We start from the raw sequence: 14,224 nt of genomic DNA, 5'->3' as shown, positions 1-14,224 counted from the left end.
CAAGAGTATAATAAAACCTCACTAATGTATCTTTACATAAACAGAAAGGGGTGGAGAGAGAAAGAAACTCATGATGAGCATTAAAATTTAAAATAAATAAATAAACCAATCAGGGAAAGTTTTCCTTATGAAAACCAAAGAAACAAAACTTAATTTACAAGTGAGAGCTTCATTGACTAATTGATTTGAAGATATAATTAAGTACACAGAATCACATGGTAGTGGTGAGTTGAATTTGGACTTTTTTTTCTTTTCATTTTTTTATCGTTGCTAGTTTCAAGGCACACAATAATTTTTCCTTTCAATGAGGTTACAGTTAATCTGTAACTACCATATCTTCAAATCTAACCAACTCTAATTTTTCCTGTCTGAGCCTATAAATATTCCCTCAAGTGACCTCTGGTTTGCAAACAGAATCAGATAGAAGAATATGGAGATCCCAGTGATAGATTTTAATGAGCTCAATGATGAGAAGAGGAGCAAAACAATGGAGCTTCTGCACCAAGCTTGTGAAAAATGGGGCTTCTTTAAAGTAAAGAAGATCTCTTCTTTTTATATTTTATACTATACACTTAACTTGATATCTAATTTACCGTTCATTCTAATGAAATTTTCAATTATGCAGATTGAGAACCATGGCATTGACAAAGAGTTGATGGAAAAGGTGAAGCACTTAGTAAATAGTCACTATGAAAAAAACTTGAAGGAACGCTTCTATGAGTCTGAGACAGCCAAAGCCTTAGAAAACAAGGGAAACAACTCTGATATAGACTGGGAAAGCAGCTTCTTCATTTGGCATCGCCCAACTTCTAACATTGATGAAATTCCAAACCTCTCTGAGGGTCTTCGGTGAGTCAACAGGAGGTCAAAATTACGTCTGATTTTCAGTTGTATGCATATAAATTTATATTAACTAATATGATGCATAATGCAGCAAAGCTATGGATGAGTACATAGCTCAACTGGTTAAACTAGCAGAAAAGCTGTCCGGGCTCATGTGCGAGAATCTTGGTTTGGAGAAGTGTTTTATCAAGGAGGCATTCTCAGGGAGCAAAGGTCCTTCTGTGGGGACAAAAGTAGCAAAGTACCCTCAATGTCCTCAACCACAAGAAGTAAGAGGACTTCGAGAGCACACTGATGCTGGAGGAATTATACTTTTACTCCAAGATGACCAAGTCCCAGGTCTTGAATTCTTCAAAGATGGAGAATGGGTAGAAATTCCACCATCCAAGAATAACACCATCTTTGTGAACACAGGTGACCAAGTGGAAGTGTTGAGTAATGGAAGGTATAAAAGTACTTTGCACCGTGTCATGGCTAACGAAAATGGGAGCAGACTCTCTATTGCTACTTTTTACAATCCTGCTGGTGATGCCATTATCTCTCCAGCTCCCAAACTCTTATATCCGAATCATTTCAGTTTTCAAGATTACCTGAAGCTCTATGCCACCACAAAGTTTTCAGACAAGGGCCTCAGATTCGAATCCATGAAGAAAATGGCTAATGGTCACTATAATGGCCTTACCTAAAGTAGCAATGTTTAAGAAATATGTGTCCCTCACTTATGGGTTTCATTGGTCACCTTATTATTATTGTTATGTTGTCTGCTTTCTACCATATTTGCTTTTGTCCAGCTAGTGAAACAGTTATGTTTTTCAATTCTCAGTAGACTGAATATTTTATGCTTATTTCCCATCAGTTTATCCCATTTCTATTCTTATCATATATATTTTTAGGTAAATTATAAAGTTAGGTCCCTATCCTTTACACTATATTTCAATTTAATTTCTAACCTTTTAATTATGTCAATTTGGTCTCTAATCTTTTCAATACCGTGTTAATTTAGTCCTTACCGTTATCTATTTGATGAAAAAAATCTGACATGTCAAACAGAATAATAATAAAAAATTTCAGACCACATCGGTTGCCAATTGTACCGTCATGTCATATTACGGTGGGTTTGGATCCACGTTGCGCATCTGCGTTTTCTTATTTGCGCATTTTCCTTTTTTTTTTTTTTTTTTTTCCAGCCACATGTTTTGACTTTTCAGCAATGAACAATGCATTCGTGTATTGTTCACGGGTCCCACAAACTCCACTTTTCAACAACTTTTTTATTAAAAATGGGTTACACGGTACTATTCACACATTTAAAAATTATTTTGCTACAGCGTTTTCAGTTTTCAGCAAAATAAGTTCTATCCAATTGGACCTTATATATAAAAAAAAAAACTACAAAAATAACGTGTTCACAATAAGGCACTCCAGTTATATCAAATTCCGAATGTCTTCTTACATCTGAAAATTCGATTTATTCCCAGAAAATTCATTCCAAGTTTCAATCAGGATTATCGAAGACAAGAATGGTGAAGATGGTGGTCAGGGCCATGGGCTTAGTGCTGACGAGTTGCTGGCCACCCATGAGTCTAGCATCTCCTCCAGAAATTACCTACCCAATCCTCCACAAAGTTCAAGAGGTACCCAAAACCTCCACCCCGCTTAACAACGATGCAACATGGAAAAATCCATATTCAAGCCGGAAACAAATAAACATTGAGGATTTTTCAAATCAAAAGCCCAGATTTGAATTATAAAATTACAATTAACAGAAACTTACAAATAGGACATCGAGACCTTCTTAGGACTTCATGATGAGTTCATTCTAACAAAACCCAAACTTTGGGTACCAAAGAACTTGAAAATGAAAAAAGCAGCCAAAGGAAAGAGGCAAGAACTTGGACTTGGCAGTTTATCCATTGAGCAAAAGAATAAAACTAACGGAAAAACCCAAAGGGATCACAAAGAATTAGGCCTTTTAATTTGATAAGGCCATGTTTGTTTTCTGGGAAAAATTTTAAGCTTGATTTCTTTTTTTGTTAATTGAGTAAATTAAAATATTATGGATTGAAACATAATTTGGTTGTTGTGTTTTTTTTTTTTTTTTTTTTTTTTTAATTTAATATGATGTCATGGTATAGTTAGCCATTGATGTAATATAGAAAATAATTTTTCATTATTCCATTTGACACATCAGCTTTTTCTATCCTAAAGATAACGGTAATTATTTCCATTTGATATATCAGCTTTTTCCATCCTAAAGATAACGGTAAAGACTAAATTGACTCAGTGCTAAAATGTTAAGGACTAAATTGACACGATTAAAAGATTAATGACCAAATTAACATATGATGTAAAGGATAAAGACTAAAGCTATAATTTACCTATATTTTTTTAACAGAAATAAATAATTAACGTTGTCCTCGTAAAGCAGCTTATAGCCCTCCTAATTGAAAATCGAATCTTAAAACAAATAAAGGAATAGTAGAATGGCAACAGAGCAATATTATCTACATATATAATTAATAACTAGTCGCTAACCCGTGCAATGCACGGGATAGTTAAATAAAAAGATAATTAATCTATCTCACGATATTAAAAAAATAAAAAATAAAAAGCTAAAAGAATCGATAAGAGGTTGATTTCCCCCATTAAAAAAAAGATAAAAGAAAATAAGGAAAAAAAAAAAAAAAAAACAACAACAACAACAACAACAACAACATTAAAGACAATATGAAAACTAATCGCAAAGAATTGCAACTGTTGTGTGTTTACTTGGCTCAAAGCTAGAATTAAAATTCAATTTTACAACAATAAAAACATACAACTTCATATTAACTAAAAATCAACCTCATTACATGAATCCAATGTTCACCATAATGCATTTTGCAGATCATGCATCTAAAAACACTCATTGTGTCAAGAATTTCAATAAACACTATTGCCACTTTTATCTTTGTTCTAGACATTTAATTTACACAAAAGTCAATAGCAACCGCAATTAGCTATCACAGTTGCTCAATGCTATGACAATATTGACCTCATCTATTTCCTTTAAACCTGCATGTGAAAACTGATTTCAAGTAAAAATTACATTTTACACAAAATCTAAGCAACTTAACTTGCCTTTCATCTTATAATTAAGTTAATAACATCTTATAATCTTACAACTATAACTTCTTGCTCATTAAAAGGCCGTAGTCGTGCACAAAGCTCCTACTCATTAGACTTTATTGGATTTTGAAAAGTTAAGTGATATACAGGGAGCAATCTTTAGAAGAAGGTAAACTATTATTATTATAATTATTGATAGGTAGGTAAACTAATACCTCATTCCCACAATAGAAAGACATTAAATGAATTGTGCATAGCATAACTATTAATATGTGTCTTTCAGGCTCAAAATAGAACCTAATACGTGCAATAGAGCATTCATTATTTGACATGGCATTATCATCTAACTATCAAGTCTCAACCTGATGCTATTGAATTATTCATCAATAACCATTCAAACATAGAAATGTTAAACATCATATGCTTTCAAGTCGCAATTTCTTAACATCTTTCACTTTTAAATTTTATATGTTAAGCTGACCAATCAATACTCAGAACCTTATAATATATATTAAAAGTACAAATAAAGAAAATTAATAATAGGGTAGGATTGAACCTCAGCAAGTCACTACATGGACATATCATTGTAGAAAATATGGAATGAGACAAATAATCAGCTTGTGAGGATGGTCCTCTAATAAATTGCTAAATAAGAACTTTCTACACTGATAGCCATATATAATCAAGTGAAAATTATGAAATATAATGCCTAAAAAATGAGTGAAAATATTACAGTATATAAATGCAGAACTGATATAGGAAGGCAATATTTCTAACATGTTTCCAATTTTCTTGAAGTTCCAAACAATGTTAATAATATGTAAGGCATACAACATGATATACAACAGCTAAATTTCTTTCATCAAGGCATTCATTTTAATAAATTCCAATCACGTCAAAGAAAAATTTTGGCATCTGTGAGATATAGAAAACCATGACCATAAGTAAGGTTAAATAGCAAAGAAAGAAGTTTGGCCTAAAGATGAACATTACGCTCTCTGCAAAACTTACTGCAAAACTTGGAAAATAGAAAGAGTGAAAACTTGCCCAACATGTTTAGTAGGTGCCTACTCTGGAGGTTCAGTACGCTCTCTGTAAACAATTCTGAGGCATGGAGCCATGCCTCAATTTAGTTTCACTTAGACAAATAATCAATTCTAAGGTTCAGTACGTTTTGCAGAAAGCCATGCCTCAATTCAATTTCTCTCATAGAAAATAGAAAGAGTGGAAACCCATTGGTAAACAAAGAAGGCCGGCAAAGGTGGAAGTTTTGGAGACAGACTGGATGGAGAGAGAAGAAAGCAATTGAAGCGTTAATTTTCTAGCTATGGTAGGGTTTTTTTGTTAGGGGTTTTTATGCGTATGAGTGTGTTGTAGTCGGGTTTTTTCAGGAGTGTTGTGGTTTTTTTTTTTTTAATAATGCTGACGTGGAAAATTGTGAGAGCTTCAAAAGTTTCGGTTTTATATATGTATATATAGATTATGTACTATATTGACCAATCATTATATCCACTATGCCAAAATTGACTCAGAGATGCCTTGTGAAGCAGAGGTCATTAGGGAAAATGTGAAGAAAAAAAAGGGAGGATTCAACGGTATTATATAGCAAGTTTTCTTATAAAAGTTAGAGCATCAAGCTAATTATTTGGTCCTTTTGGCATAGAAATGTTCCATTGCAATTTGAGATCTTTCTTGCATAAACAAAATCACAGGTTAGTTAAATACACTAGCCTCAGAGCACACGCTAACGCGCATGCTTAGAGACTCTTTAATTTTTTGGGTAAGGGTTAATTTAGAGTATTTATTATAATTTTGAATTACTATATTTTCTAATCACAAAAAAAAAAAAAAAAAAAAAAAAAAACCTAAGGGTGTGATGAGTATTATGTGTGGTGAAATAATTTTTTCATCACACTCCTAGGTTTTTTTTGTAATTGGAAAATGTAGTAATCCCAAATTATAATAAATGCTCTAAATTAGCCCTTACCCAAAAAATAGAAGAGTCTTTGAGCACGCGCTCACACGCGTGCTCAGAGGCTAGTAAATAGATAAAGCAATTTGAAAGCTACCAGGAGAGTGATCCTATTTTGTAGGCAACATTTTAATAGGAGTTAAAGATGTATTTACTTATAAAAAAAATTTAAAAAAAAGAAAAAAAAAGTGTATATATTTTTTTGTTGATAACTTTTTTTTTTTTTTTTTTTGGATAGTTAGTTTTGGTTTTTTTTAATTAATACTAATGTTTTTTTATTAAACGTAGGTTTTTTTTTTTTTTTTTTTTTTTTTTTTTTTTTTTTTTAAGGAAAAAAACAATAGAAATGTAGGTAGTTTAACTTATTTTTCTATTAAAAAAAATAAAATAGATGTATAGTTGTTTTGAAGAAGTGTGCTCAGAGACTAGTAAATAGATAAAGCAATTTGAAAACCATCAGAAGAGTGATCCTATTTTGTAGGTAACGTCTTAATGAGAGTTAAAGATGTATCTACTTATCCAAAAAAAAAAAAAAAAAACATGTATATATCTATTTAGTTTAGTTTTTTTTGATAACTGTACGGCACCGAGCTTCCAAAGCCCATACTGGCCTTGGGCCCAGACCCATCTAGGCCCCGGGCCTAAGCCCATACCGGCCTTGGGCGCAGGCCCAGCAGAAAGTTCCAGTTACCTTATGCCCTTCTTGAAACTGCCTTAGAGTAAAAACAAGTTTTGGGTATTAAGTTCCCGGGGTTGACCGGTTAATCTTTCCCGGTAGAGCGCATGAGTCATATTCGGGAAGGTCATGATATGCACGGGAACGTAAGTTGCCGAACATAATCGGTGAAAATGGAACCAAGTTCCAAGATCATAAATGCTGCACCGCCCTTTCACCTAAACAACCACTTTAACCAGATAATACTGGACCTTCAGTAGCACTAACGGTGATTGTAATCATGATCTCCCCACTAACCTTGGCTATAAATAGGAGAAAGTTGGGAGAAGAAGGGGTTCAGAAAAATTGAGGGAAAACAGTCAAGGAGAGGGTACTAACTGGACGTTACTTTGAGTCTCTCTGCCGAGAACGACCCATTGTAGGAAATACTTAAGCCCACTACAAATAAATTGTGAGCCCAAGTGACCTAAGGTCCAGAAGTCTTGCACTTGGTTCTTACAATTGGCGCCCACCGTGGGGCTCTCTTACGAAGCTGTGGTTTCAGTGAGACTCAAGCAAGGGAGATGTCTGAGGAGCGTTCAGGAGGGCACGTTCCGAGCAATTCCGCAGGATCTTCTCGGGGATCGACGTGGAGGGAGAGAAGGCAGAAACGGCTGGAGGATAGGGAGCATCCAAGAGGAGAGGAAAGGTCCGGATTGGGAGAGGGATCGGCCCAGACACACCGGACGATTTCAAACGTCTCAGCACATCGGCAACATGATGATAGAGACCGGGAGCTGGAGCGGTTGCGCAGATTGGTAATGGACTTGGAGCTGGAAGCAAGGGGTCGGCGCTACGAAAGGAACCACAACCCCCAACCCAGGAGGAACCGTGGCGAGGAGGGTTCCAGCCGATCTGTTACACAACAACACCGAGACCGATCACGTTCTCAAAAGTCACGTCGTCACTCTCGGGAGACGCGTCGTAGACGGGACCGTTCCCGGTCGCATGGATATGATAACCAAGGGTCAGAGTCGCCAGAGGAGCGGCGGCACCACAACGCCGCGATGGACGCCATGAGCAGGGCCTTGCGGATGGCAGCCCGGTCTCCATTCTCAGATGAGATTGAACGGGCACCCATGCCGAGCCGATTCACGCGCCCACCATTCAATTCCTATGAGGGGAGGACGGACCCCGTGGAGCATGTCAGTCATTACATCCACATGATGTCTTTGCATGCGCACAACGATGCATTGATGTGTAAAGTATTCCCCTCTAGTCTCGGCTCTACCGCACTGAGATGGTTCAATGGGTTGCGGAAAGGTTCTATACACAGCTTCGCCGAGCTGATTCAGGAGTTCGGCAGCAGGTTCGTAACATGTAGCCGAGTGCAACAACCGGTCGACGCGTTGCTTTCCATGAAAATGAGGGTCGGGGAAACCCCTTCGGAATTATGCCAGCCGATACTGGGAACTCTACAATGAGATTGGTGGAGGAAACGAGAAAATTGCGGCTAGCACCTTCAGGATGGGGCTCCCCGAGGATTCTGAACTGCGGGAGTCGCTGACAAGAAGACCCCCGGAGGATATGAGGTAACTGATGAGACGCATAGAGGAGTACAAACGCCTGGAGGATGATCGGCTGCAAAGCAGGGGGAAAGCCCCTTTTACGGGGAGATCTCGGCAAAGCATCTTGCCGCCAAAGCCGAAAAGGGACTTCAGAATGCAGGAACCAGAGGTGCAGATCGAAGGGGTTAATGTGTTGTTTAAAGAGCCCGTGCACAAGATACTGGAACGGATAAGGAACGAGCCATTCTTCAGATGGCCGAACAAAATGGGGGGCGACCCATCTCGGAGGAACCAAAGCCTATACTGCACCTATCACAGAGACAAGGGGCACACCACCGAGCAATGTAGGGTATTGAAAGATCATCTCGGGCAGTTAGTCAAGGCAGGGCACCTGAAAGAGTTTGTAGCAGATTCCACTGACCGGGAGACCGAGCAGGGCGCCCAACAGAAAAGGAATCCCCTTCCACCACCCTTGGGGGTAATCAACGTCATTCATGCCGCACCGAGAGGAGCAGCAGCGGCAAGGATGGTGATGACAGTGGCTTGCACGGAGGGAGAATCATCCAAGAAGCAAAAGAAAGTTGGACGGCTAGACATCTCGTTCGGAGAAGATGATTTCGAAGGAACCATCCAACCTCACGACGACGCTTTGGTGGTGACAGCCCGGATAGGCGGATTCTTGGTGAAGAGGGTGATGATTGATCAGGGTAGCGGGGCTGACGTTATGTACCCGGACCTCTTTGAAGGGCTCTGGTTAAAAACCCAGGATTTGGCGAAGTATAACACGCCATTGGTCTCGTTTGACGGGAGAATTGTGATTCCCGAGGGGCAAATCTCTCTCCCAGTGGACATGGAGGGCAAGGAAGTTGTAGTTACGTTCATAGTAGTCCGATCATTCGCACCTTACACCGCAATCCTGGGGAGACCGTGGATTCACGCCATGGGGGCTGTTCCGTCCACCCTTCAAGTGAAAGTGAAATTTCCTACTGAGTACGGAGTTGTGGAGGTAAGGGGGAATCAACAGGTGGCGAAGCAATGCCTCGTAGCCGCGGTCTAGTGGGAAAAGGAACAGCTCGGCCAAGCTGAGCACACCGAGAAAGAGACTGCATAGCAATTACAGATACCCCAGGAAAATGGGGCGGACGTTGCCGAGGAGGTGCTGAAGGTAAGAATTCTCCCAGATAGTGACAAATACTTCCAGATAGGTACAAGCATGAATGACCGGGAAAGGGTAGAGATGTTGTTGTTCCTATTGCAGAACATAGATGTCTTCGCGTGGAACCCGTATGAAGTGCCCGGTGTAGACCCCGAGTTCATTGTTCACAAACTCAATGTGGACCCATCGTTTCCCCCGAAAAAGCAAAAGCCGAGAAGAGCATCAAAGGAACACGTCGATGCAGTAAACCTGGAGGTCCAGCGACTGAAGGAAGCCGGGGTCATAAAAGAAATATTCTTCCCGAGATGGCTAGCAAACACTGTCGTAGTAAAGAAGAAGAGCGGTAAATGGAGAGTTTGCGTGGACTTCATCGATTTAAACAGAGCATGTCCCAAGGATCCATTCCCAATGCCCAAGATTGATCAGCTAGTGGATGCCACGTACGGGCACCCGAGAATGAGTTTCCTGGACGCCTTCCAAGGCTACCACCAGATTGCCTTGGCGCCCGAGGACCGAGAGAAGACAGCATTTATATCCCCGAACGCAAACTATCACTACGAGGTCATGCCGTTTGGATTGAAGAATGCCGGGGCCACCTACCAGCGTATGATGACAAGGATGTTCCGGGAAAAAATTGGGTGCACAGTTGAAGTTTATATCGACGACATGGTAGTAAAAAGCAGAAAAGAGTCGCTGCATACTGAAGACCTTCGGGGAGTATTCGAGATACTACGGCGACACAGGCTGCGCCTCAATGCCGAAAAGTGCACTTTCGGAGTGGGGGCTGGCAAGTTCCTGGGTTATCTGATCTCCACTCGGGGAATAGAGGCTAACCCCGACCAAATAGAGGCCGTCAATCGCCTCAAACCACCGAGCAACCCTAAGGAGGTGCAAGTGCTCACCGGGATGTTGGCCGCCCTGAACCGATTCATCTCCAAGTTTGCCGATCGCTGCCGGCCATTCTATCAACTTCTGAAGAAGTGGAAGGGGTTTCAGTGGGCCTTTATCTCCAAGATTCGACGAATGGCTCCCAGGTACTGGTTGTCTTCGGACCGAAAGTTGTACAGAAGGTCCTTCGCGGGCCCTTACCTCTTGTGCCTGCATCCTGAAAGAGTCAAGGAGCTCCTAACCGAGCTGCATGAAGGAGTATGCGGCGGGCATGCTGGGGGACGATCTTTAGCACACAGAGCAATGATGCAGGGGTTTTGGTGGCCACAGATGCAGAAGGACGCCGCCGAATACGTTCGGAGTTGCGAACAATGTCAAAAGCACGCCCCAATGATCCATCAGCCGGCAGGACATCTAAATCCTGTCAGCAGCCCGTGGCCATTTGCACAATGGGGGCTTGACATCCTCGGGCCTTTCCCCTGAGCAACGGGGAACCGCCGTTTTGTACTGGTGGCTGTGGATTACTTCACAAAGTGGGCTGAAGCTGAGGCCTTGGCCAATATCCGGGATACTGACGTCAAAAAATTTGTGTGGAAAAACATAGTTACAAGGTTTGGGGTGCCGAATTCACTAGTGACAGACAACGGGCTACAGTTCGACAGCAACGCTTTTCGGACTTTTTGCAGCGAGCTCGGCATCAAGAACAGGTATTCAACCCTGGCATACCCCCAGAGCAACGGCCAAGCTGAAGCAGTAAACAAGACTATTTTGAACGGGCTCAAGAGAAGGTTGGATGGAGCGAAAGGAAGATGGGCAGAAGAACTACCCAGTGTTTTATGGGCCTACCGCACGGCCCCTAGGAGATCCACGGGGGAAACCCCATTTTCTCTGGCATACGGAGCAGAAGCAGTGATACCAACCGAGGTGAGCTTATGCAGTGCACGGGTCGCCGAGTTTGACCCCGTACAGAACGCCGACCTTATGATGGAGCATTTGGATTGGCTAGAAGAATGCAGGGAGGCCGCGACCGTACGTCTTGCCGAGTATCAGCAGAAGCTGGCGCAAAGGTACAACCGAAATGTAAAGACCAGGGAATTCAGTGCCGGGGAATTAGTGTTAAGAAGGGTAGTAGGGAACATGCGGGACATGGCTGCAGGGAAGCTTGCTCAGAGTTGGGAGGGACCATACAGAGTCACAGCCGTCGCAGGTGCAGGGGCCTACTACTTGGAGGACCTGGACGAGAGGCCGCTCCCCCGACCATGGAACGCCAACAACCTGAAGAAATTCTACGCGTAACCATCAATGTAAGCCAAAACTTGTATTCTATTAAGATTAAGAGCATGATGAACTTTTTTGTCTGTGCTGTTTTTTGACCCTGTAACCACACCAAGAGAATCGCCAATAAAGCCTAAGGACAGAAACCTGACCCTCGGCTCAATCAATATCGCCGAGCAGGTGAAAACCTTACGAATAAAGCCTAAAGACAGAAACCTGACCCTCGGCTCGATCAATATCGCCGAGCAGGTGAAAATCTTACAAATAAATCCTAAGGACAGAAACCTGACCCTCGGCTCAATCAATATCGCCGAGCAGGTGAAAACCTTACGAATAAATCCTAAGGACAGAAACCTGACCCTCGGCTCGATCAATATCGCCGAGCAGGTGAAAACCTTACGAATAAATCCTAAGGACAGAAACCTGACCCTCGGCTCGATCAATATCGCCGAGCAGGTGAAAACCTTACGAATAAATCCTAAGGACAGAAACCTGACCCTCGGCTCGATCAATATCGCCGAGCAGGTGAAAACCTTACGAATAAATCCTAAGGACAGAAACCTGACCCTCGGCTCGATCAATATCGCTGAGCAGGTGAAAACCTTACGAATAAATCCTAAGGACAGAAACCTGACCCTCGGCTCGATCAATGTCACCGAGCAGGTGAAAACTTTACGAGTAAATCTTAAGGACAGAAAACTGATCCTCGGCTCGATCAATATCGCCGAACAGGTGAGAACCTTACAATCAAATCTATAAGGACGAAAGCACAATTCTCGGTTAAACCAAATCCTGATAAAAACCTAACCCTTTTTGCAAAAACTAAGTCCAATAGCGCTCTCAAATTACCCACAGCGCCGCACAACAGGTTTTCGGGGGTACCATTCTATTAAGCGGCCATAGCACTGGTATAATTCAAGCAAAACGCAAAATAAAGATAATTTCATTCAACAAATTGGAACGAAAGAAGAAACGCTTAATCAAGCAATAAATGGGCACAGCCAACGAGCGACCCAACAAGTGCCAAGCGTAACCGATTTGCGCGCCGCTTCGGTTCACGAACCGTCAGGCAATAATGACGACTGCGCCTGGCGCCGCGAAACGGCGCGTCTTTTGAGATGAATATTAATGAGAAGTGACAGCCAGAAGTCCCAGACTAGAAGATTCCCGAGGTCAAAAGGCCCAGGCAGCTCCTTGATTCTCCTCGGCGACCGAGTATGAATCAAGGGGGGGCTATTGTACGGCACCGAGCTTCCAAAGCCCATACTGGCCTTGGGCCCAGACCCATCTAGGCCCCGGGCCCAAGCCCATACCGGCCTTGGGCGCAGGCCCAGCAGAAAATTCTAGTTACCTTATGCCCTTCTTGAAACTGCCTTAGAGTAAAAACAAGTTTTGGGTATTAAGTTCCCGGGGTTGACCGGTTAATCTTTCCCGGTAGAGCGCATGAGTCATATTCGGGAAGGTCATGATATGCACGGGAACGTGAGTTGCCGAACATAATCGGTGAAAATGGAACCAAGTTCCAAGATCATAAATGCTGCACCGCCCTTTCACCTAAACAACCACTTTAACCAGATAATACTGGACCTTCAGTAGCACTAACGGTGATTGTAATCATGATCTCCCCACTAACCTTGGCTATAAATAGGAGAAAGTTGGGAGAAGAAGGGGTTCAGAAAAATTGAGGGAAAACAGTCAAGGAGAGGGTACTAACTGGGCGTTACTTTGAGTCTCTCTGCCGAGAACGACCCATTGTAGGAAATACTTAAGCCCACTACAAATAAATTGTGAGCCCAAGTGACCTAAGGTCCAGAAGTCTTGCACTTGGTTCTTACAATAACTATTTAGTTTTTTTTTTTTTTTTTTTTGATATTTAGTTTAGTTTTTTTTTTTTTTTGATAAAAATTAATACTAATGTTTTTTATAGGTTTTTTTTAGGAAAAAAACAACAAATACGTATGTAGTTTAACTAATTTTTCTACTAAAAAAAAAAAAACAATAAACATATAGTTGCTTTGAAGAAATAGGTTAGTGGAAGAGTTCCTATTTTATAGGCAATGTTTTAGTGCAAGTTAGATATGTATTTTTACCAAACTATCATTTAGTTTTGTCTCTACTTAAACCTAGAGGTGTAGAGGTATTTTGGAACAAAAAAAATATGGTCCAAACAAGGAGAACCTCTTAAATAGTAGTATAGAAGCCACCGGATATTCTCTTATATCTTTGGTATTGATGTTTTGAAAACAACCATTTATGGCTTCAGACTACACACATAACAAATTATCTAAAGGTGGATTCCATATTTTTATTAATAGAGGGAAACTGCACAAATACATAAGTTGTCCAAGGTGATTTATGGGACTTTTCCTGGACCTATTCAAAGTGAAATTTCAGTTTGCCACAGAACTCTCGCATCATATTCTAGCAAGATCACATTATAGACTTGTCCTCCATTTAAAATTATTCATATTATTTCCTCGCACTTCATATTTAAGATATGACAATGAAAGGATAAGCAAATGTGTAGAGAGAAGGATGTCCTACTTGCTAGCTCATATGTACCAAACATGGTAGTAATTTAAGCGTGTATTACTGCAGATCAATATCAAAATAGCTGTTTCTCAAAAAAAAATAAAATATCAAAATAGCCAGGACTAAAACCTAATAAGCCCCTATAATAATTCTAGCTAATACATATCAGGAAAAAGTTTGTAGGAAAGATCTAATAAGATACAGTGTGTATATAGTTAGAGATTGGC

General features: G+C 40.9%; 1 protein-coding gene across 1 annotated transcript; it reads left to right on the top strand.

The window, feature by feature from the left end:
• The first annotated feature begins 347 nt into the window (after positions 1-347).
• On the top strand, positions 348-1,688 carry LOC126714246 (1-aminocyclopropane-1-carboxylate oxidase 1). The gene is made up of 3 exons (XM_050414297.1): positions 348-532; positions 626-849; positions 935-1,688. The coding sequence occupies exons 1-3, from the start codon at positions 431-433 to the stop codon at positions 1,527-1,529; spliced, it is 921 nt and encodes a 306-aa protein (XP_050270254.1). The 5' UTR covers positions 348-430; the 3' UTR covers positions 1,530-1,688.
• The last annotated feature ends 12,536 nt before the right edge of the window (positions 1,689-14,224 follow it).

This window comes from Quercus robur, chromosome 2 (assembly GCF_932294415.1).
Source record: "Quercus robur chromosome 2, dhQueRobu3.1, whole genome shotgun sequence".
Taxonomy (NCBI): domain Eukaryota; kingdom Viridiplantae; phylum Streptophyta; class Magnoliopsida; order Fagales; family Fagaceae; genus Quercus; species Quercus robur.
The sequence above is the reverse complement of the archived record's forward strand: the minus strand, read 5'-3'. Positions and strand labels throughout refer to the sequence as shown.